At 39.9% G+C, this 25,690-nt stretch overlaps 2 protein-coding genes across 2 annotated transcripts; one reads left to right on the forward strand and one right to left on the reverse strand.

Moving 5' to 3' along the window:
• Positions 1–11,622: 11,622 nt before the first annotated feature.
• On the forward strand, positions 11,623–16,151 carry LOC106400873 (IgA FC receptor-like). The gene is made up of 3 exons (XM_013841270.3): positions 11,623–13,174; positions 13,266–13,660; positions 13,756–16,151. Exons 1-3 carry the CDS (start codon positions 12,325–12,327, stop codon positions 14,143–14,145), a joined length of 1,635 nt encoding a protein of 544 aa, XP_013696724.1. The 5' UTR covers positions 11,623–12,324; the 3' UTR covers positions 14,146–16,151.
• Positions 16,152–16,610: 459 nt separating this feature from the next.
• LOC106398126 (probable LRR receptor-like serine/threonine-protein kinase At3g47570) lies at positions 16,611–24,839 on the reverse strand. Its single transcript, XM_048758739.1, has 2 exons — positions 21,877–24,839; positions 16,611–16,830 (listed from the first exon to the last, which is right to left on the reverse strand). Exon 1 carries the CDS (start codon positions 24,710–24,712, stop codon positions 23,381–23,383), a length of 1,332 nt encoding a protein of 443 aa, XP_048614696.1. The 5' UTR covers positions 24,713–24,839; the 3' UTR covers positions 16,611–16,830; positions 21,877–23,380.
• Between the last annotated feature and the right edge of the window lie 851 nt (positions 24,840–25,690).

Raw genomic sequence — 25,690 nt, forward strand, 5'->3', positions numbered from 1 at the left:
CATCCAAAGCAAGGTATTGAGTTTTAAAATTCAAATTCGTAGGTCCATGAACCCTAGGATTTAAAAATCGAAATTTGGTCATTTTCTTGCTAGATTGTGGTGAAATAGACTAGGGAAAGCTTATCTATCAAGTTGGGTTGTCGAATAAACGGTGAAATTGAGTTTAATTTGCACTTTGGCAAAGTTAGGGTTCATGGATTTGGGGGTTTTCGAATTTGACCTTAATTGGGTGTGTCTGTGAGTGAACTAGATGCGTTAAGGTGTTACAAGAGTGAGAATCATTGCATTGTGTTGAACTTGAGTTTAAATTGATAATTCATTTGTTAAGTTCACTTTTGCAATTTTCACTTGCAAAGTCTTGCCCTTCTTTACTTCCATCTACTTATCCCTTTTCAAGTTTTTAATTTTTCAGGTGAAAATGGTTAAGAAGACAAGGGGAAAGTTGGAAGCTGAGAGGCAAGAAGCTGAAAGACAAGAGTTTGCACTAAGAGGAAAAGCTTTGCCCTCCAAGCCAACTGGCTCAGGGACGCAGAAGACTGTTCGACAGCAGACTTTGGCTGCAAGGAAATCGAAAGAACAGGAGAAGAGGGCAGGGAAAAGTGTAGCAGTTTCCATCCATGAGGAAAGTGAAACTGAGAGTGCTGATGAGCAGGCACCTACGAAGAAAGCCAAGATGTCCAAAGGCAAAGGGGTTGCGGTTGATCGAGATAGGGCGAAAACTCCATCTGTGGAGGAGCTGTATGATCACTTGAAGAATGAGGTCACTTGGACTCCAACCAGGTTCGCCGACCTTGATCTGCTGAAGGAGTTGGGTCTTGACTCTGACATTGAAGAGATGCTAGGACATTTGAAGATGCCAAAACTCCTCACCATGGCATATCCTTTCTACAAGGATGTCACTTGTCAGTTCTTATCTTCTCTTGCGGTCACTTACCACGACACCGCGCATGTGAGGCAAGGATGGGGAAAAATCAGTTTTAAGGTCAATGGACGAGAATACAACATGAACTTCAAGGACATTGGGAGAGTCATGGGGTTCCAAGACCTAGAAGACCACTCCCTACCCAAGTGTGAGAACCTTCCCACGGAGCTTTGGAAGTTGATCACTGGAAACAAACACACTACCGGGGCTGACAAGAATTCACACATCCGACACCCGTCCGTACGTTACCTCCACAGGATGCTAGTCCATGCATTCTACCCACGGAAGCAAGCTGGTACGGTTACTGAGGAAGACATGCGACTGCTCTGTCCGGCTATCCGTCCCTACGCCCAACCTGGAGTTTTACCCCTTCCCAGCACCGACATCTATGCTACCTTCGGGATGGTCAGTTTCTTTGTGGGTCGTCTCCAGCACTACAGAGACTGGGCGTGGTCCACCACTGACTCGCGCCCAAAGATGGGGATAGGTGGAATGATCACACCACTGCTCCAATTTCTGAATGTTCCCTTGGGAAAGGACGCAGTGGGACCGAAGTTCATTGATGGCACCTACTTGAGGATTGCTACCTATTTTAGTGGGATGTATGGGAAGGACTACGTCTACCACTACTATTTGCAGGGCAAGCCAGTCGAAGTGGTTCTTCCAAACCGGAACCTGACGAGTTTAGAGATACCTGGAGCTATTAGCTTCAACATACCCCAGGAGTACTTTCTTGGAGAACACGGGCCTCTCGATCCAGTTAATGCTGCTCCATCAAGGAGAAGAAGTGTTCCTACGCGACATGACTCGCCTGTTGCAGACCCTTCTGAGCATATCTATGGACCTCCGCGCTACTACTTCAAGCCACATGACGGAGTTCTTCCCCCTGGAGCTCTTCGTGATGCTCATGACCACATTAGTCGCCTTCAGAGGTGGAACAAGGCTCAGGACAGAACGATAGAAAAGCTGAAGGATAAGTGCAAGGCGCTAAGCAAGACGGTAAAGAAGCAGGCAAAGACCTCAGCCAAATTCATGAAGAAAGTAGCTGATGTCTTAACCAGGGGGGGGATAGCTGGATGTAGCTCAGCAGACTTCGCTTTCGCGAACACCTCGAACCCCCAGCCTCCACCTCCGCCTGATGCTCTTGGCTTCCCCCTCACTGCTGCGCAGCTTCAGCGTAAGTGGAGGAACCCACCAACTAAACCTTCCATTTCCGTTAACAAGTCCCCATCCCTCGCTTCTTCTGATAGTGAGGACGAGATTGACGAGGTTGAGAGCCAGCCATGGTATGGAGGCTCCGGTTCAGCATCCGGTGATTACTATACCACCTTCCCACCTGACGACGACGATGCTGGGGCTTCAGCCCCCACCTACTATCCATAGGAGGTACTTCTTTCTCTCCCTTGTATATACCATTCCCTTTTTGCATATTAGTTTTCATTTCGGTATCTCTCTCTTTACTTGACAACACAGAGACTGTGTAACTCAAGTTTGGGGGAGGTACCAAGCATTTGATCATGTTTGCTTTGATGTTGTTTCATGAGTCATGCATTGCATACCTATTTGCATAAAAAAAAAAAACAAATTCATTTAGTTTGCATCATTTTGCATTTCTAGGAGAGTCTAGGGCATATAGGTTGCATTCACTTGCACTGGGAGCAATGATTTTAAATGCCTTATAAAGAACACTACGTTTCACCTGAAAAGCTATGCACCTCTCGAAAAGACTTGTATGTTTCGTGCCTTGAAAACTCTTCTTGAAACTTGTTGATTGCTGAAACCTACTCTTTGAAGCCAACTACAACCCTATTTGAACTAAACGAACTTAATGCTTCTTGCTTAGGGTCCCTTGTGTACCGAGTCATGGATATACACACTTGAGTTGTCACATCTTTTATGCCAATCTTTTTTGACAAACTCTAGTGGTAGATCACTCCCAAAAACCTTTCCCTCCTTTTAAGCTTTCATTGTTTGATGAGTGAGGCCTTCTTAGGAAAGTCTTACATGTGCATAATGTTGAGAGTATCGGGAACGACAATGCTTGATCTTCATTCTTGCTAGATTAGGCACATCATTGTCTAGCCATAGATGGGGGTGAGTGTTGTAAAGTTTGATTTGGGAGTTTGAGAAAATGGAAGGAAAAGAGTGAACTCTTGTGCTTAATTGGCTAGTCCTCAGTTTATGAAAAGTCTTGGCCCCCGAAAAAAAAAAAAAAAAAAAAAAAGAAAAAAAAAAAAAAAAAAAAAGAAAGAAAGGGGGCTAGCAAAACTGTTTAGAGCTAAGTTTTGTTTTGAAGTTGAGAAAAATCCTTATGAGATTTCAAAGAAAAGAGTTTTGTTGTGCAAGGTGTTCTTGAGATCTTTTGGTGAGAGATGTGAGTTGGGCTTGACATTTGGAAAAAATTGTGTAATTGTATGTTTGGGAAAATGGTAGAACAATGGAGATTGAGCATTGTATGCATGAGTTGGTCCCTTTCTTAGATATATTATGTGCAATGTCAAGGCTACTTGTTTCGCGGGTAAACCACCGTAAAGATTTTATGTTTCGAACCTTTTGAATCACTTGAATAAAAGCCTTCCCTTACCCAAATGACTTGGACCGACTGACCTTTGCAAGAATTCACTAGATGTTTTGTTCTTAATGAATATGAGAGTTGGTTGATTTGAATGTGTGGATGCTTGATGATGAGTGTAGGGACAAAAGGAGTTGAGATAGGCCTAGAGAAGCTAGAGTGTAATAAGAGAGTGTGCTAATCGTGTTTGCTAGTTGTGTTTCTTTTGGCTATGAGCTCCCACCTTCAAACCTCTCTCCCTATGAGTTCTAGAAAGTTCACTTGTGGACAAGTAAAGAACAAATTTGGGGGAGTTGATATCTTGCATATTTCTAATGTTTTATCCATTCACCCATGTGCATTTTGATCATATAGATTAGGATTTAGCCATGTTTAGGTTGCATTTTGCATATATGAGTCCTTATCAGGTATTGGAGTACCACATGGAGTTCTTGGAGACATTTGGGTGCAATTGGAGTCCAAAAGAAGTGTTTAAAGTGATCATTGGGCGAACACCTTACCGGAGCGACCAGTCCGGAGCGACACCTCGAAGTCGCTCTGATCTCCCTATCAGAGCGACAGGGAAGAGTCGCTCGCGTTTTGATTACCCGGAGATGCGAGAACGAGTCCGGAGCGACTTCTCGCAGCGACACAGCGAGGTCGCTCCCGAAGCATGGAGCGACTACTCGGAGCGACGAGCGGAGGTCGCTCCGCGTCTTATTTCTGCTCGAACTTATGATTTCTCAAGGGCCTTTTGGTTATTTCATGATGCACGTTTTTTATTTTCTAAACCTATGTTTTAATACTCTGTAAGCCACCAGGAGGAGATTATCTTTTGTTCTTAAGAAAAACCACCAAAAACTCTTGGAAAGTCATCTCTTGAATCAATTGATCAGTTTTGTTATTGAAATTCTGTGTTCTTATATTTATTTTCTTTGTGTTTCTCTACATGATTAATCTGAAATCCAACATGGGTTTAAGAGGAATCATGGAGATTAGTGAGTAATCCCCCTTTGAATTCATGGGTTAGGGAGATTAAGGGTGATTAGGTTAGAGCTAGGATGTTTTAGTGTAGATCATTCATATTTCCTTGCTAGCAGAGTGAACCTAATGCATCTTCTGAGTTGGCCACTCAGTTGTTGATTCTTAGGCATTTCTCACCCGAAAGGTGTTCGAGGAAATGCCCGAGACAACTCTTCCTAGCTTTTAGCATACTTTGCCAAAGACATTTGTTGTTAGAGGTGCTAAGATAGCCATTGGACTTGCTAGTTATGATTACTTTCATATATTCAACCAAAGACATTTGATGCTTGGATTGTGTTAGTAAATGAACATTCATCTAGACATAGAGTTTGTTTAGGATTGTGTCTAAGCTTAAGGTTGATAGTTTGATTGATCGTTTGCCATCCTTAGTTCGAAACTTGATCACCCGATGTCTAATCCCTATATCCATGAGTTCTCTTTTCCCATAGTTAAGAGAGTATCATTTAGTTATTCCTTTTAGTTAGTTATAGTTTAAAAACCCTTTTAAAAACCATTGGTTGCACTTAGATTAAGTGATTACTTGCATTCTCGGTGCTTTCACATCTCTCAGAACTGGTTCGACAATCATTTATACTATAACATTTGTCTTAGGAGCCTTGAAAACTCCTAACATCAATCAGCTTATGATGGCATCCCTCACGATTCACTACAAGAAAACACAAGCTTAACGAGGAAACCTAACGAGGAAAAATAATTCTCGTAAATTTACGTCGATTTTACGAGGAACTTACGTGGAAAAATAGTGTCATCGTTATTTCTTCGTAAAGTAACGACAAAAGCGTTTCGTCGTAAAATCGATGTAAATTGACGTGTCTTTTACGAGGAAATACTATTTCCTCGTAAATACGACGTAAACTTTGCGTGTTATTTACGAGGAAATAATTTACGTGTATTTAGCGATGAAATTTTGAATCCACCAACTTTGTAGGTGTTACACGTTTTTTTTCCCACCTAATTAATTTTCGTCGTAAATTCATAGGAAAATTACAACTACCAGATTCGAAATTTCCTAAAAATATGGATGTTTGAACATCATTTTAAACACACCAACAACAAAAAAACGTGAAAGAAAAAAAAATGGCTGGCTCCGGGACTATTTACGAGTTGCGGAAGTGGATGTATATGCATAGAGATGCTAACGGGAGAGTGACGAAATAATACCTCGCGGGGCTGGAGACACTTATGCATCAAGCAGATTCAACACCGCTCGCCCAAGAAAGTGGTAAGATGTTCTGTCCTTGTCGGAAATGCAACAATTCGAAACTGGCAAACCGTGAAAATGTTTGGAAGCATTTAATAAATAGAAGTTTCACGCCAAATTACTATATCTGGTTTAAACATGGAGAAAGTTTTAATTATGATCAGAATGGAGCTAGTAGTAGCAATAGCAATTTTCAGGAAAAAGAACCGGTTGATCATCATTTGCATAATGAACATAGTTACCATCAGGAGGAGATGGTAGATTATGATAGGGTTCATGATATGGTAGCTGATGCATTCGTAGTTCATGATGAAGATGAAGAACCTAATATAGATGCAAAAAAGTTTTACGAAATGTTAAACGCGGCGAATCAACCACTTTACAGTGGTTGTAGAGAAGGTCTCTCTAAATTGTCGTTGGCTGCTAGAATGATGAATATTAAAACTGATCACAATATACCTGAAAGTTGCGTGAACGAATGGGCGGACTTGTTTAAAGAGTATTTGCCGGAAGACAATGTATCTGCTGATTCTTATTATGAGATTCAGAAACTGGTTTATAGTCTTGGGTTGCCTTCGGAGATGATAGATGTTTGCATCGACAACTGCATGATCTATTGGAGAGATGATGAGAAGCTAGAAGAATGTCGATTCTGCAAGAAGCCATGATTCAAACCGCAAGGACGGGGACATAATAGGGTACCGTACGAAAGGATGTGGTACCTACCAATTACAGACAGATTGAACAAATCGTATCAATCAGAGCAGACTGCTGGAAAGATGAGATGGCATGCCGAGTATACTCAGACGGATGGTAAGATGACTCATCCATCAGATGCAAAAGCCTGGAAACATTTCAACAAAGTACATCCGGATTTCGCTAGCAATATCCGGAATGTGTATCTCGGACTATGCACATATGGATTTAGTCCGTTCGGAATGTCAGGGAGACAATATTCATTGTGGCCAGTCTTTCTTACACCATACAACCTGCCACCGGAGATGTGCATGCAACGGGAGTTGCTATTCTTGACCATATTAATACCTGGTCCGAACCATCCTAAAAGGTCCCTGGATGTTTTCCTACAACCACTGATAAAAGATTTGAAATATTTGTGGTCAACAGGGGTGAGGACGTATGACTGTTCAACGAAGACGAATTTTACGATGCGAGTGATGCTTTTGTGGACCATAAGTGATTTTCCTGCCTATGGGATGTTGTCTGGATGGACTACACATGGGAGATTAGCTTGTCCATATTGTAATGGAACTACAGATGCGTTTCAACTGAAGAATGGTAGGAAGACAAGTTGGTTTGATTGTCACCGTCGATTTCTTCCCATTGGCCATCCTTACCGAAGAAACAAGAATTTGTTTAGGCACAAAAAGGTTGTGAGAGACACTCCTCCTCCATATCTAACTGGAGAACAAATTGAAGCGCAAATCGACTACTACGGAGCTAACGAAACAGTTCGTTGGGGTGGTAATTGGCATGTCCCTCGTAAAATGCATGATTCTTACGGTGTTCATCACAACTGGCACAAGAAGAGTATATTTTGGGAGTTGCCATATTGGAAGGATCTTCTTCTGTGCCACAACCTCGATGTGATGCATATAGAGAAGAATTTCTTTGAGAACATCATGAATACAATATTGAATGTCCAGGGAAGACAAAAGACAACATAAAATCGAGGTTGAACTTACCGGATATTTGCTCAAGAAGCGAGTTACATATTAAAAGCAATGGACAAGTTCCCGTTCCGATATTCAGATTATCTTCAGAAAAAAAGTCGGTGTTGTTCAACCGGGTGGCATCAGAAGTGAAGTTCCCCGATGGGTATGTTTCGAATCTCTCTAGATGTGTTCAAAAAGGGTCAAAAGTTCTCCGGGATGAAGAGTCATGATTGTCATGTCTTTATGCAACGACTACTGCACTTTGCATTTGCGGAGCTACTTCCAACAAACGTACATGAAGCACTTGCAGGTACGTAGTGTATTATATCACAATAATTTTATAACGGTCTAATTTGCAAAATAATATATGACTAACAATGTGTTTAATTTTTTTTGGAATATAAAAGGCATTGGAGCATTTTTCAGGGATCTGAGCACATGCACTCTTAAAGAAGAAGTTGTGGAACAGCTTCAGGAGAACATTCCCATCTTATTGTGCAACTTGGAGAAGATATTTCCTCCCGGATTTTTTAATGTCATGGAGCATCTAGTCGTGGACCTGTACATTACAGATGGATGTATCAGTATGAGCGAGCCATAAAATATTTGAAGGGAAAAGCAAAGAACCTCGCCAAAGTTGAAGGTTCTATAATTGCTGGAAGTTTGACGGAAGAAGTTTCTCACTTCACATCGTAATACTTTGCGTCAAAAGTACGTACCCGAAGAAGAGCTCCAAGAAGATATGATGATGGTGGTGTTGCGCCAACATATGCAGTTGCTGGTGTTCCAGACATCTTTAGCCAGATTGGGCGACTCGGTGGAAAGTCTAAAGAGGTTTGGTGGTCGAGTGAACAAGACGCTCATAGTGCACACACCTTATTCTACTCAATTGCAAGGAACCATTGATGCGTTATTTTGAAAGGTAACATATATGGACACTTCGAAACACATATAAGTATAATTAATTATATAATTGCGAGAGATTCATTCCTATAAAATGTGATTTTACAGCCTATTTGTTTCTCAAGTCGAAGAAACATTTCCTGGTATATCCACAAGTGACGTAGACAAAAGGAAAGATCAACACTTCATTAAGTGGTTGCGGAATCATGTATTAACTCAAACTCTTTTTTCATACATGATCTGTATTTCATTAACATTTTCTTTATTTTTGCAGGTTGATTATGACGACGATGCAGATTATCCTAAGTGGTTACACGAAGTAATTCAATCTCCCCTTGTAAAGGTCACCACATCACAGATGTATTTCACACGAGGCTATACTTTTCACACATATGAGTATGGTAGACAGCGGGCGACCAGTAACTATGGAATATGTGTGAAAGGGGAAACAGATTTCTACGGGATCTTGACGGAGATTATTGAAGTCGAATTTCCAGGGATACTGAAGCTGAAATGCGTCCTCTTCAAATGTGAATGGTTCGACCCCGTCGTCAACAGAGGTGTTCGGTCTAACAAATTCGGTGTAGTTGATGTCAACGGTGGACGAAGGTACAACAAATTCGAGTCTTTCATCTTAGCTTCACAAGCAGACCAAGTTAGCTTCCTTCCATACCCTCGGATGAGAGATTCAGGTATAAATTGGTTAGCAGTGATCAAAGTTACACCTCGAGGATGAATCATCAGTGGAGAAGAACCACCATTGCAAGAAGAACAGATAAATAAAGTCGAGGAACCTGAACAAGAAATTGATGACATCCTTCTCATTGATCCACATAATCACGAGTACGAAGATCTTACCGATGATACCACATACGAAGCTGTTGAAGACGAGTTTAATGAAAATGATGATGTTTCTAGTGATGACGAGAATGTCGATGTATCCGATTGATGTATTTGATTTTGTGTAGTGTGTTTTATGAATAAGATGTGGGAGTTTGTTTTATGAATAAGGTAATGTGGGGTTTGTTTTATGAATAAGGTAATGTGGGAGTTTGTTTTATGAATAAGCAAATGTGGGAATTATGGTTTGGAATGGAAATAAAGACGGGGTTTGGAATATATGAAGTAGAAAATAAGGAATATAGGGTTTGGGGTTTCGGATTTTAGGGATTTAAACATAACACTCGTTAATTCCTCGTAAAGCGACGTCGAACTTACGACGTGGGCCTCATTAATTCCACGTAAGAAAAAATCGTCGTAAAGGACTCGTAAGAATACGAGGAAATAACGATGAAACAAAAAAAAAAAGAAAGCGACCCCCGTTAAATCCACGTAGGACGGAATCGTCGTAAACACCACGTATGACGAAATCGTCGTAAACACCACGTAGGATGAAGTCGTCGTAAACACCACGTATGACGAAATCGTCGTAAACACCACGTATGAAGAAATCGTCGTAACCACCACGTAGGACGGAATCGTCGTAAACACCACGTAGGACGAAATCGTCGTAAATACCTCGTAGTGTAAAAACTAGAAAAAAAAGAAAAAAGAGAAAAATACCAGATTCACATGTGGCAAGACTTCCAGCAATTATAATACGTAAGTCTCACCCAAATGAATTCTAATATCTTTTTCTTTTCCTTTTTTTTTCAAATATTTATAATTTGAATAGGATTTTGCTGAGGAGAGTGATTTGAGATAGGGTGTGATTTGGAAGTTTGTGTGTGGTTTGAGAATGAGAGTTGTGGGTATATTTATAGGAAAACGCGGCTCGTCAATTCCACGTAAGCAAAATCGTCGTTAATACCTCGTATATAAAAACACGGGCCTTTGTAATTCCTCGCTATTTCCTCGTACAATAAAACACGGGCCTTTGTAATTGCTCGCTATTTCGTCGTAACCTTACGAGGAATTTGCGATGATATGTAATCTTATATATACCCCCGAGCGCTCACTCTTTCTTTCCTCTCTACTTCCTCTCCACTTCCTCTCCATTTCGTAGTAATGGTAAGCCTCTCTAATTCCTCTCTAATTTGGTTAGTTTAAGATAAATTAGGTGGTTAGTATAGGGAATTTAGATAGGTTTAGGCATTTTATGTTATTTAGTGTTGATTAGGTGGATAATGTTGGGAAATATACTTTTGATGTTAATTTTAAAAATTAAATTTTTTTTCCTAGGTTCGAAAAGGAAGACTTACTGCCCATTACAGAGAGATGTTCGGTTAGCCGGGTAGTCGTTTAGACCCGTCTTCTTCAGCTCCAGGTTCTTCGGGTCAGGAGACTGTCCCCGAGACTCAGTACACTCAGAGAGTCTCTGGGTCTACTTCTTCTAGTGCACCATCGGCTCCTCATGTGCCTTCCCCGATGGCTCATCCGACGATGCCTCCTCATGTGCCTCCTTTGATGGCACCTCCGATGCCCGCCGAGATTCATCCCGATTTGATGGTGCCTCCGAGTGCTCCTTACTCGCAGTACACTGTAGAGGACATTCTCTGTCTGCCAGATAGATTTCTAAAATTTTAATTTTTACGAGGAGGTAAATTTTCTAAAATTTTAATTTTTTATTATTCATTTAATTTAACTTTACATTTTTACTAACAATATTTATTTTTTATTTTTAAGGTGTCCCTAAAAAAAGGGATGGACATTGGTGATTGGTTCCGTCAACGATGTTCCGAGAGCGACATCGTCTTAAGGTCAGCGACGGGATGATGAAGTCACTGAGCTGCGTAACGAGTTGGCCGCGACAAAAGCTCGTATGGGTGGAGTCGAGAGCTTCTTGGACGTTATAGCAGCCACAAATCCGGAATGGGAGTCCATGTTGAGGAACATGCGACAACAACATCCAATTCCAGGCGAGTCATCCGACACACATAACGAGGCGGATGTTGCGAGGAGGAGTGAGGAATTCTACCAGGCGATGAACGGGCCTTAGTTCTTTTTTTTTCCGGTTGTTGTATTATAAATTCAAAACTTATTTATATATAAAATATTTTCGTATTGATTTGATTTTTATTTTAAATTATAATTTTATTAATAAATTAAATAATTTTAATTATTTTTTAATTATATTTTTAAATTCTGTAAAATAAAAAAAAGGAAGTAAATTCGTAGCTAATTTACGACTTATTTACGTGGAAACTTTACGAGGAAATGACGAGAAAAAATAAACGAGTATTTTACGAGGAAACATTTACGAGGAAAGATAAACGAGTATTTTACGAGGAAATACTTTCGTGGTAGTTACGTATATTTTGCGAGGAAACACTTTCAAGGTATTTACGTGTAGTTTACGAGGAACACGTTTCGAGGTATTTACGAGGAAAAATAGCGACCTCCTTACGTGGAATATTTACGTGGTCTTTACGACGAAATGATGTACTTCGTCTTTACGATAAAATATTTTCTTCGCTAAGTTACGACGAATTGGCGAGGAAATATGTGTTACGACGGATGAGTAACGAGAAAACGTGTTTCCTCGCTAATTCCTCGTAAAACCTCTTTTACGACGAACTCACGAGGAAAGCCGCCCTCGTTAAGCTTATGTTTTCTCGTAGTGATTGTGAAGACATACTCACTGGTCAAGGCTTTTGATGTATACTAGTCAATTATTGTGAAATTTTAATAATTATAGTTGAGATTCTAATTGTAATCTCAACTATATTGTGAAATTTTTAGCCTACTGGTTAACATAATACTATTTTAGAGACCTATTTGCGATCAACAAAAGAGCTTGAAGCATGTATAGAAAATAATGCTGTTTTGTTATGTATATAAATTAAAGCCAATGTGTTAATATTTGTTTAATTGACCATCCTTAGAAATAGGAACAGTTTTTTTTTTATATATCAGGAACAGCTTACTTACAAGATTACAAAACCCCAACTTGATAATAAAGAAATCTACATATTTATCTATATAAACCCTATCAGAGTACTTGAACCACATCAGAAAACTATCAAATCCTAAAGCACCCAACAATTGAAAAAAAAAAACAAATTTCTCTCTTTTTTTGTTAGGTTCGGCAATGGCTCTAGCCAAACACACAAGAGTTCAGATATTGGGATGCATACTCCTTGCATCACTCGCACTAACAATGGCTGATACACCACCGGGCATAGCCAAAAACCCAAGCCATGCAACATGTAAGATCAAGAAGTACAAACATTGCTACAACTTGGAACATGTTTGTCCCAAGTTCTGCCCTGACTCTTGTCATGTTGAATGTGCTTCTTGCAAACCCATATGTGGCCCTCCTTCCCCCGGCAGTGATGATGATGGTGGCGATGGTGGCGATGATGACGGTGGATACACTCCTCCGGCTCCAGTTCCACCTGTTTCACCACCACCTCCTACACCTTCTGTGCCAAGCCCTACTCCCCCAGTTTCACCACCACCTCCAACACCTACACCAGCCGTTCCAAGTCCCACTCCGCCGGTTTCACCACCACCTCCAACTCCTACACCGGCTGTGCCAAGTCCCACGCCACCGGTTTCACCACCACCACCTTCTCCTACACCAGCTGTGCCAAGTCCAACTCCACCATCTTCACCACCACCTCCTACAACACCTCCTACACCGTCTGTGCCAAGTCCTCCAGGTACTCCCACTGCACCAGTCCCTCCATATTCCCCACCTGCGACTCCTACTCCCTCCATTCCAAGTCCTACTCCTACACCTCCCGGCTCTACTCCTCCTTATGTCCCTCCGTCCTCTCCTACTCCATCCCCGCCATCAGATGGAGAGGCAGGAGCAGGAGTAAGAAGAGCCAGGTGTAAGAAGAAGGGCTCTCCTTGTTACGGAGTTGAGTATAGTTGCCCGGCCGATTGTCCCCGTTCTTGTGAAGTTGACTGCGTTACTTGCAAACCTCTTTGCAGTATGTCCTCATTTACATCCAACTCCGCTTTAATTCCTTCTTATACGATCAATAAATACATGCTAACTAATGATATTACGTTGCGATGCAGATTGCGACAAACCGGGATCGGTTTGCCAAGACCCACGTTTTATTGGAGGAGATGGTCTAACCTTTTACTTCCACGGCAAGAAAGACTCCAACTTCTGCCTCATCTCCGATTCTAACCTTCACATCAACGCACATTTCATCGGTAAACGAAGGTCTGGTATGGCACGTGACTTCACATGGGTCCAATCCATTGCTATCCTCTTCGGCACTCACCGTTTCTACGTCGGAGCCCTTAAGACCTCCACGTGGGACGATTCTGTTGACCGGATCTCCGCCTCTTTTGATGGACATGTTATCTCACTCGCTCAACTAGATGGTGCCACGTGGACTTCTTCCCCTGGAGTATACCCTCAGGTCTCGGTCAAACGAGTCAACGCTGACACTAACAACCTCGAGGTATAAACTTTTGTTATATTTGTAATATTTTAGATATAGTCTGAACTGAGATTCTTGATAACCAGTTAATAACTTGGTGTAACGCATTTATTCAGGTTGAAGTAGAGGGCATGCTTAAGATCACAGCAAGAGTGGTGCCAATAACAGTGGAAGATTCAAGAATTCATGGTTACAATGTAACGGAAGACGACTGTCTCGCTCATCTCGACTTAGGCTTTAAGTTCCAAGACCTTAGCGACAACGTCGATGGTGTTTTGGGACAAACGTATAGGTCTAACTACGTAAGCCGAGTCAAGATCGGAGTCCACATGCCTGTGATGGGTGGTGATAGGGAATTCCAGACCAGCGGACTTTTTGAACCTGACTGCTCAGCCGCAAGGTTCCCTGGTAACAGAGGTAGCAACGGTGGCCGGAGTAAAATGGAGCTCCCTGAGATGAGTTGTGCAAGTGGCGTAGGTGGCAAGGGAGTGGTCTGCAAGAGATAGACGTTTCTTTGCTCTAAATTTTATTACTATTATACTAAAATATACCACTATACAATATGGTAAGTGGTAACTATAATATTATAACTAATTAATAAATTTGTAACACGGTTTTTTTTTTCTGTAACAATAATATCATGGAGAAAGGAAATGTGATTTTACTATTCTTGAACTGAATGAATTTGAATTTATGTTTAATCTCTAGTGTTTTAATAATTAATGATTTGAGAAAATTGTAAAATATGATCATGTTAAGTTATGGAACAAAATTAGATACATGTCGAGTAAAAAAACATTACCTTTTAGATCATGTGAGTTGTAATTTATATTCTACTAGCAAAATATTGTTTTGCTAGAATATTAATTTCTTAGTAACTTTGGTTAATGTGCTACCACGTAAAGGTAGCGCATGCCGACCACTAAGTCGCTTCACAATTGTAGCGCATGCCGACCACTAAGCACCCACATCAATGAACCCCCTCTTAGGATTCATCTTTTCAATTTTTTATTATTAAATCTTTTTTTTTTGTTTAAAAAAAAAAAAAATTAGACCAATCGCTGACCGCCACAATACGTGGGGCCCGCGCTACAGTGATGAACTTTAGGAGAGAAGGGTTCATCCCAAAGAGCTTTAGGAGAGAGGGGTTCATGAGATTGAATTATATTTTATTATTTTTTTTTCTTGATTTCTGTGTGAACTCCCCCCCATAAACTTTCAATGCGGATGCTCTAAGTCGCTTCACAATGAAGTGATCCCATAAAGATGGAAAACATGCATGATTCAAATTGTTATCGCTAATAAAACGTAATACATGTCTTGTTTCCAATTCCAATTGAATAACTTGATTTTGTTTTAGTTACCAAAAGAAACTTGATTTTTTTTCTTAACTCTAAGGGCATCCGCATTGCTAGGACCAAAAAATTAGTAAATTGGTCCTTAGATTAATTTATTGTTTTTGTTATGTTAAGAGATTTAGCTAAGGACAATTAGAAAAAGAAAGATTATTGGTAGGACCAAAATATTGGTTGGAGAGCTTCGTTGGAGAGATTTAGGGCGAGGGATTGAGGGCGACAGATTGGGATCGACAGAGAGATGGGAAAGATGGGAGAGATGGGACAGATGGGACAGACCGCCGGAGGGTTCGACGGAGTCCGCGGTCGAGAGCTCGGTGGAGGGAAACCGTCGAGAGAGATGGGAGACGATGCGAATGATTTCGTCGAGAGAGATGGAAGACTTTCCCAACACCGAACACTCCTTCCCTTCTCTCTGTGACACGTGCAGCTAAGGACACAAACTTAAAACTTCTTAATTAACATATGTGAGCTAACGTTTTCTGTATTATTGATTTAAATTGATTTAAATTAATTACCTATTATGCTAAGGACGCGCTAACAACCGCGCGATACAGATGCCCTAAAAATCTAAAACCAAGAAAAGTTACACAACCTTGGTTTCTGTGTCTGTTAAAAATAAGGATTTTAACATATACAAATGTGGATTTTGGATTATCTTTTACACAATGCGAATCATATTGGCCTATTGTATTTCCATTTTACTCTCTCTGTTCTCCGAAAGTAAGATTTTCTAAAGTGTTTATGCTTATTAAGAATTCAATAAATGTTTATAATTTAATTTTTATTTTTACTTTATTATACACTTTACAATAACTTTTCACTAATGAAATTTAATCGATTCAAATATTTTCGTTTAATGTTTCTTAAAAGTATAAAAAAGTACTTTAAACATATAGAAAAACTATCTTTGTGATACAAATAAAAAATCTAAAACATCTTACTTTTTACATTCAGGGGAAGAGAGGGAGTATATCATTAATGTCGTCTCCAGGTCTCTCTTCCAATACACAACCGGAAACATCTACTACTTTATCAAAGACAGACTGAAACTATAGATAAACCATGAAGTGTTTTAAGATGTGCAGTAATATTCAAGAAAAGAAGGAAAAGAAAACATATCGTAAAAATCCAAGATCAACAACAAGAAACCACAACACAATGAATGGATTTCATTATCTCATTGATTTAAACACATCAACGTCTGTCTATAAAGAACCTCTCTCTAATTAAGATTAACTCCTTTCTGGCTTCACTGGTTGCCAAACGGTTCTTCGGAGATTCTTCACAACACCTAAGTCCCACCTTAAAAACCATTATCAAGTACTCATCAAGAGGGAAACCAGCTCTGAGACCGCTATTAAGAATAGAATTATCTGCAATGTCCAACACCCTCTCTGGCAACGCCAACTTGATGTAGCTGTTTAGGGTAACGTTTCCCCCAAATAAATCATTTGTTGGTCGTTTTCCAGTGAACATTTCCAAAAGAAGAACACCGAAGCTATACACATCACCATATATTGATGGTTGTCCTTGAGATTTTATGAGAATTAAGAAAGAAAAGAGAAATTAAATGAAGAACATGAAGATTAATGAGAGACTTTCTTGAAAGATAATGAGAAAGAAGGAATTGAATTGCTTGATTGTTTCATGTATCAAGAGTACCTATATATACATCAAATGGGGAGCCAAAACAAAGAGGCTCTCATGCACTAAGTGAGGCTCCCTTGCACTAAGTGAGGCTCCCTTGCACTAAGGAGAGGCTCTCATACACTAACTAAATAAAGAAATGATAGTGCATGATATGTGGGCATAATACTCCACTCACCAAGCAACCTCATTTTACATTTACAACAATTTACATTCATAAGTTTACTTATCTTTGCTTTATGATCAACACTCCCCCTCAAGCTTGACACAGGTAGGTATCAATCTTGGAAACCATGAAGCATTCCCTCATTAAAACCTTTAGCTTGGAAAAACCACATGGGATAAAAACCAAGCTAAGGAAAAAGAGTAGAACACTTCATGGCTAAGGATCAGTGTGATGGGAGATCCACGAGTCCCAACTTAGAATGTATGAATTCACAAACCTTAGTGCTTGCAGCCTTGGTAAAGATGTCAGCCAGCTGATCTTCACTTCTTGTGTAACAAGGGAGGATGATTTTCTGTTTCACAGCTTGCCTCACCTTGTGACAATCTACTTCAATGTGTTTAGTCCTCTCATGAAAGACTGAGTTGCTAGCGATGTGTATGGCAGCCTGATTATCACAATGCATAGTGATTGGTGTTGTAGTCTCAATCCCCAAGTCTTTAAGCAGCCCCTTGATCCATATCAGTTCACTTGTGAGTTTTCTCATAGCTCTATATTCTGCTTCAGCACTTGAGCATGACACTACTTTCTGCTTCTTGCTCTTCCAAGTCACAAGGTTGCCACCAATAAATGTGCAATATCCAGTGGTTGATCTTCTATCAACTCTATCTCCTGCCCAATCAGCATCACAATATCCCACTATTTCAGTGCTCTTGTTGCATCCCATCCAAACTCCTTGGCCTGGTGCCTCTCTTAGGTACCTTAATATCCTTTCCACCATGTTCCAATGGTGAATTTTTGGCGCCTGCATCTGCTGGCTTACTTGGTTCACAGCAAAGCAAATATCAGGTCTTGTAATTGTGAGGTAGATGAGCTTTCCCACCATTCTTCTGTACTTCTTCTCATCTCCAAAAGGCTTATTTTCAAACTCCCCCTGTCGCAGCACTTTGTAACCATCTTCCAGTGGGGTCTTTGCTTTCTTTTCTCCAAGATCACCTGCCTCACTCAACAAATCAAGTATGTACTTTCTTTGAGATATGAATAGCCCCTCTTTAGATCGGCATATCTCAATCCCTAGAAAGTACTTTAGCTCACCCAAGTCTTTAATATCAAAAGAGGATTTAAGAAAGGCTTTGGTTAAGATGATACCTTCCTTATCACTTCCGGTAATGATAATGTCATCCACATAGATCAATATGACTACAATCCCACGCTGAGATGTGTGGGTGAATAGGGTGTGATCAGCTTCAGACTTGCTGAATCCTCTTCCATTAAGAGTTGTACTCAGCTTGTGGTACCATGCTCTTGGTGATTGCTTTAACCCATAGATTGCTTTCTTTAGCCTCAGCACATTCCCTGGTTTGACAAGGTTTTCAAGCCCTGGTGGTGGTCTCATGTAGACTTCATCATCCAATTCTCCTTGAAGAAAGGCATTCTTCACGTCCATCTGCCATAAGTCCCACTCTAGGTTGACAGCCAATGAGAGAATGATCCTTATAGTTTGAAGCTTGGCTACTGGTGCAAAAGTATCCAAATAATCCTCTCCATACACCTGAGTATATCCCCTTGCTACTAGCCTTGTCTTCTTTCTTTCTGGCTTTCCATTTGCTAAGTACTTGATAGTGTGTATCATGCGGCTTGTCACTGCTCTCTTGCCTTTAGGGAGTTCAGTTTCATACCAAGTGTCATTTCTGATCATGGCATTGACCTCATCCTCGACGGATGCTCTCCATTCATCATCTACCATTGCTTCTTCATAAGACCTTGGAATGTACTCTTGATCTAAGTTGGTGATGAAAGCTTGATGCTCTGTGGGATAGTGAGCAAGAGAACATACTGCTTGTATAGGATGAGCTACTGCTTGGCTGTTGAAGTAAAATTTTTTGTTGATCCAGTTTGAGGCAGGCTTTCTCTCCCTTGTACTTCTCCTAAGTGGTTGGACTTCTTCAGTAACATGCTGCTCATGTTCATCTCCACCTGAATGTACCTCAGTGACCTCAGTGTGCGGCTCCTCCACTGTCTCTTCTTGTTGTCTCACATCCTGATCATGATCCTGACCAGTATGTGTATCATCTTGTCTCCCCCCTTCAGGATCAGGATAGGGATTGTCTCCAGCGTGATCAACCACTTCAATCACAGTCCTTGGAACCTGTGTATCCTCTTGATCAGTTCCAGTCTCTGATGGTTGAGCCATATTGATGCCAAGACTCTCCATTATACGCTTCAGATTGTTTGCCCTATCAGAAGATGATTGAGAGATGTCCTTGAGTTTATCCCAACTCTTCTCTTCATAATATCCCCTTGATTCCACAAACTTTACATCTCTCGAGACCAGTACCTTTCTCATGTCTGGGTCATAGCACTTGTAGCCTTTTTGGGTTGAAGAATAACCAAGGAACACAGCCTTAGTACTTCTAGCCTCAAGCTTATTTCTTTGCTCCATTGGCTGCAAAACATAACACAAGCAACCAAACACACGAAAGTGATCAATAGATGGTTTTCTATTGTTTAGTACCTCATATGGCGTGAGATCATCTAGCACCCTTGTTGGTGTTCTGTTGATGAGGTAGCATGCTGTCATGACCGCATCACTCCAGAACTGCTTAGGTACATTAGTCTGGAACATCATAGATCTTGCCACTTCCATGAGGTGTCTGTTCTTCCTCTCTGCTACACCATTTTGTTGTGGTGTGTATGGACAACTGGTTTGGTGTATGATCCCATTCTTGGCTAAGTAATTTTTGAACGCATTGCTTGTATACTCCCCTCCATTATCTGACCTGAATACTTTGATCTTAACATTAAATTGGTTAGTTATGTGGTTCTGGAAATTAATAAAGGCATCTAGCACTCTATCTTTAGTTTGAATCATAGTTAGCCAAGTATATTTTGATTTTTGATCAATAAAAGTGACAAAATATCTATGATTCTCCCTAGATATGCATGGTGCAGTCCAAACATCAGAATGTATAAGATCAAAGCAATTTTCATAGATAGTAGATGACTTAGGAAACACAGTCTTGCAATGTTTGCCTAGGATACACGCTTCACAGCCATCATTTTTAAAGAAAATATCAGGAAGCAGCAGGTTTAGTGCACGAGAATGGGGATGACCTAGTCTAGCATGCCATAAAACACTTTTATCTAAAACAGGAATTGAACTGAAAGCTGAAGATAAATTTGAAACAGTCTTGGTGTCTTCAAGTAGGTACAAGTCATCCTTTGTAACACCTTTTCCAATCAACTTAAGAGTCTCAATATCCTGAAAAACAACCTCATTAGGACTAAAAATCACATTACAATTTAAATCAGTGGTAGCTCTTTTGACAGATAATAAATTTGATGCAAAAGATGGCATGTAAAATGCTTTTGTATCTTTTTCAAATAGCTTAAGAGTTTCTACACCTTTAATTGGTATTTTATCTCCATTTGCAATCACTACATTACCTAATACGGGTTCTACATTACTAATCAACTTAGCATCACTAATCATGTGGTGAGAGGCTCCTGAGTCTATGACTAAAGGTTTAATACCACTAGATGAATGAGATGCATGTAGAGAAGTAACCATAACTCTAGGCGGTTTATATGATGCACTAAGGGAAATACCAAGTGTGTTACCAGACTCTTTTAGAGCTTTGATGAGAGCCTCAAGGTCTGACTTCTTGATAGATTCATCTCGTGTAGTTCTCACAGCTGAGCAGCCACTGAAAGACAGTGTCTTTCCTTCACTAGCACCATTAGTGCGCTTAGGAGTAGATGGCTCTCCTACTTCACCAGAGAAGTTTGCCCTTGCATCTGCATATGGAGTCCGAAATTTCTGAGGTTTGAGGTGTGGATGGAGGATCCAACATTTGTCTTTGCCATGACCCTTCTTCTTACAGTGATCACACACCCAAATCTTCTTATCTTCTGGTTTGTAGTATCCCTTGTTAGCTACGCCTTCTGGTTTGGTCTCTGCCCCTTCAGCTTGATTTACCATGATGAGCTCTCCCTTTCTCCCAAAGAGTCCAACTGATCCTTGCTCCTTTTGGATCTGAGAGCACACTTCATCTAGAGATGGGAGCTCATGTCCTCTTAGGATGTGTTTGATCAAGTCATTATACGCGGGGTTTAGAGTGAAGAGAAGCGCAAAGACTTTATCTTGCTCTCTTCTCTGGTTCAGTACTTCAGGATCCAAAGTACTTGGCCTCAACATCTCTAGTTCAGCCCACAAAGACCTAAACTTTCCAAAGTGTTTATCAAACTCATTATCCTCTTGACACAAGTTGTTGATAGCCCTCTTGACTTCAAACACTCTACTGATGTTGGAGACATTTCCAAACACCTTTTGAAGTGTATCCCACAGATCTTTAGAAGTTTCACAGTAGGAGTAAGCTTCCAAGATTGCGGGTTCAAGACTGTTGTGGATGATAGATAACACCATGAGATCTTCTTGAACTCTTTTCTTATCACCAGCTTCAGCCACCACTATCTCCTTACCATCCTCTCCTAGGATAGTCTTCTTCTTAAGGCCTCTGCCTTCTTCAACAATTTCCCAGAGACCTCGGCCTCCAAGAGCTGTCTTAGTTAGCCTTGCCCAAAGTAAGTAGTTAGCTCCCTTGAGAGTAACTGGAATCACAACCATCTTTGAATTTCCTCCAGAATCCATTAAGAACAGCTTTGCAATGAGAAGAACAAAGTAAATTTTTTTTTTTTTTTTTTTTTTAAAGAAAAAATAAATAAATAGAAACAAAGTGAAAGATTGCGGAAGACTTAGGTTTCAAGAGCTTGTGGCTCTGATACCATGAGATTTTATGAGAATTAAGAAAGAAAAGAGAAATTAAATGAAGAACATGAAGATTAATGAGAGACTTTCTTGAAAGATAATGAGAAAGAAGGAATTGAATTGCTTGATTGTTTCATGTATCAAGAGTACCTATATATACATCAAATGGGGAGCCAAAACAAAGAGGCTCTCATGCACTAAGTGAGGCTCCCTTGCACTAAGGAGAGGCTCTCATACACTAACTAAATAAAGAAATGATAGTGCATGATATGTGGGCATAATACTCCACTCACCAAGCAACCTCATTTTACATTTATAACAATTTACATTCATAAGTTTACTTATGTTTGCTTTATGATCAACAGTCCTCCCATTCCATATTCTTCCCCATAATTCACAGAAACAAGAGTATAATTAAAAAAAAGAGAGAGTATAATCATTTTCTTCACTCAAACAGTACTGATGCGTGATAGAGTTTTACCTGGTGCGGCATAGCCGATGGTTCCTCTGACGCCGGCCGAGCTTAGATGGTTGAAGAAAGACTCCTGATCAAGTTTCATGAGCAGCCGAGCAATGCCAAAGTCGCTAACATGGCCAGTCAGGTCTTTGTCTAGGAGGACGTTGCTCGGCTTGAGATCGCAATGAGCTATAGGTTCATGGCAATAAACATGAATATACTCCAAAACAGAAATCACATCTGTGGCTATGTTGAGCCTTTCAAAGAGGGTCAAGGTTCTTGAGGGTCTACGAATCTCTTCCACTTCCTCTGGATGCAGCCACATATCTAGGCTTCCGTTCGGCATTAACTCATAGATAAGAGCTCTGAAATAGTTTCCTTGAAGATCAGTACTCGAACAAGCCGTCAATAGTTTCACGAGATTACGATGCCTTATGTCCTTGAGAGCTTCACATTCTGTCATAAAGCTCTTCATAGCTCCACGTCTCTGAAGGTTTAGAACTTTCACTGCAACGACCTTGTTCTCTGTTGGAAGAAATGCCTTAAACACCGTACCAAAACTACCTGATCCAATCAAATTGCTGGAAGAGAAGCCATCTGTCGCATTTCTTAGATATGCATAACTTATCTTTTCATGGACAACCTCTCGTGCGGAAGAAGAAGTTGAATTACTGCTAAGCTGGTTATTCTTTATTTTTCTGGACCAACATAAAGAAATATACGCCATGAGCACCATCAAAAGCAAAGCTATGCCTATGCTTAACTCAATGGCAACTTTATTCGAACTAGATGAATGGCTTGGTTGTGCTTGCACGATACATTGATTTAGTTTCAGCTCCTTGATACCTCCACAGAGATATTGGTAACCAAATACTAAAACAACAGTAGCATTCCTAAATTTTCCTTCTGTTGGCACCTCTCCCACGAAATTGTTAATGGATAGATTTAGATACTCCAACAAGGAAAAGTTTCCAAAATATCCAGGTATACTTCCAGAGAAATCATTGTTCGAGAAATCAAGTCTTTTAGCACCCATCAACCCTTTTATATTTGGAATATCACCATAAAAAAAAATTCCTTGTAGATAAAGATTCTCCAGTGAGAGACAGTTTCCCAAGACTTGAGGGAGTTGCCCATATAATTTATTATGCGCGACAGACAGTGTGCAAAGACGTTCTAGTGCTCGGGAAGAGAGCCTGTCAAGGAATTATTTGACAAGTCGAGCTCAACAAGGGACTGAATTTGCATAATCTCCTGAGGTATAGTCCCGTTCAACTTATTAGACCCAATACACAAATATAATATGACTTTGCACTGACCAATACTTGGAGGAATAGTTCCTTCAAAACTATTGTTGGACAAATAGAGTTTTTCTAACCAGATGATGTTGCCTATTGAAGAAGGCCTCTCCTGACATTCTATTTGACGTGAGGTTTAAGAACACCAATCTAGAAAGCTTTCCAATGGAACTTGGCAGTGGTCCGGTCAACAAGTTTTCGCGTAACACAAGTTTTTGTAGGCTTACGAGATTCCCAATGTCATAAGGAATGGTTCCAGAGATGAAATTAGTTCCAAGGTCTAATTTCCAGAGGTTGGTGGACAGGTTCGTTATAGAGGTAGGCAAGTCACCTCCAAGTTTATTTCTGTTAACAAGTAATGTAAGAAGTTGGGTACAATTACTCAAAGCCTTAAGAAAGTCAAGGTCTCCAGAAGAGTAACTTCCCAAAGAATTATTGTTAAGTCTTAGTTTTTGCAAATTCTTTAGTTTTCCAAAGCTCAAAGGAATGCTTCCTATCATTTTGTTATATTCGATTCCAAACTCTTGAAGATTTGAGATCTTTGAAAGTGTTGTTGGGATGGGTCCTGTGAAACTATTAGCTCCCATATGTAAAAGTTGAAGTTTTGGTAGTAGATTACCAAAATCAGGCTTTAGGCTACCCGAAAACACATTACCAAACATGTTCAAGTACTCAAGCAAGGAAAAATTGTAGATTGAAAGAGGAAAACCACCTGAGAATTTGTTCGATCCTAATACCAGACGCACCAATTGAGTCAATTTAGCTAGATCATCAGGAATATTTCCTTCTAAATTGTTATGTGAAAATCTAACTCGCATGAGTGATGTCAAGTTTCCTAGAGATGCAGGTAACTTCCCTCTAAGGTTGTTTACACCAAGATTTAAAATTTCAAGCTTCTCCAGTGATTCTAGTTCTGAAGGAACACCTCCTCCAAGATGATTATCAGATAAATCAAGGCCCAACAATCTAGAGCAGTTAAATAGATTGACTGGAATTTCTCCTCCGAGAAAATTAGAGCTCATATTCAAGTACTTAAGTCTAAACAAGTTTCCCACCTCGTAAGGGATGGTTCCACCAATAGAGTTTTCAGATAGATCAAGTGATATGAGAAAGGAAAGATTACCAATAGATGGCGGTATCATTCCGCTTAACTGCCATCCTCCAAGGTCCAAACGGGTAACTCTCTTGTGTTTGAGGCCGCATGTGACCCCTTTCCAATTACAGAGAGGGGATGAGTTATTCCATGAGGACAATACATCTTGATTCTCTTCAGAAACTTGAGATTTGATGTCGAGCAATGCTTTCCTATCAGGTTCATCGGTAAAACCATATGCTTCATGTAACAAGAGAGCACTGAAAGAAAATAAAAGAAACAATCTCATTCTTCTCTCTCTTTTTCTTGGGTTAAAAGCTTTTCGTGCAGGAAAGTGAATATATGGCACGAAGCATATGCATATTGTATTTATCTTATTGTTGTTGCTATGCAACGCAGAAGATATTCATTGGCTCACAACCACATATAGAAAACTGCAAGACTTTTTAAAATTCTCGTGTACTTGTCGTCAACCTCCTTGTCCTCGGAGTCAAGTATCCCACTAGTCTCGTGTCTTATTATTTTCCAAAAACAAGTTTCTTGATGTATTTTTCCCAAACGGTTTATTTACAAGAAAGTTACTCTATGAGTACAACACAAGTCTTTTTTCTTCAGAGACTTATACTCGAGCAATCTTTGCTTATCAGTTTCATCAGTAATTTGAAGCAAATGTAGCATGCGAGCAACCAAAAGAAACAGTTCCATGCTTGTCACCTTTTTTATAAAAAAGTACACAAATTCGTTTTTGGTCAAAATGTTTTGGTCTTTCTCATATTTTGCAGTAAAGTAAATAGATACATCATACATGACTGGAAAATAAGAACATTGCATTATGACAGGTGAGAAGTCCAAATAAAAAGTGGGGATTAAACGGGGGGAATATAAATAGTAGCACAACATTCATCAGGGTGCAGAGAAGCAACAAAAAGATATAATTTAAGCTCATCCCTAAATCCTAACTCTTCTAGAACCCATTAAAATATGTAATGAATCCTTTTTAAACCCCTTATCTTTTTTTTCTATATGAATACATTTTGTATAATCTCTTACAAAATACATATTATTTCATATATTAACATAAATCAAAGAAAATGGTTTTTGCATAAAATATTCCTTGTTCTTAATCTAAAAAATTGTGATGATGGCGAAAAAACATAATACTCGATTTTGTTGTTTTGGCAAGAAAACTCGTTTTTACGGTTATGATGGAAAAACTCGATTTAGTGATTTTGGAAAGAAAAATCATTTTGTAGTTTTGGCGGGAAAA

Source organism: Brassica napus, chromosome C5 (genome assembly GCF_020379485.1).
Source record: "Brassica napus cultivar Da-Ae chromosome C5, Da-Ae, whole genome shotgun sequence".
Lineage (NCBI taxonomy): Eukaryota > Viridiplantae > Streptophyta > Magnoliopsida > Brassicales > Brassicaceae > Brassica > Brassica napus.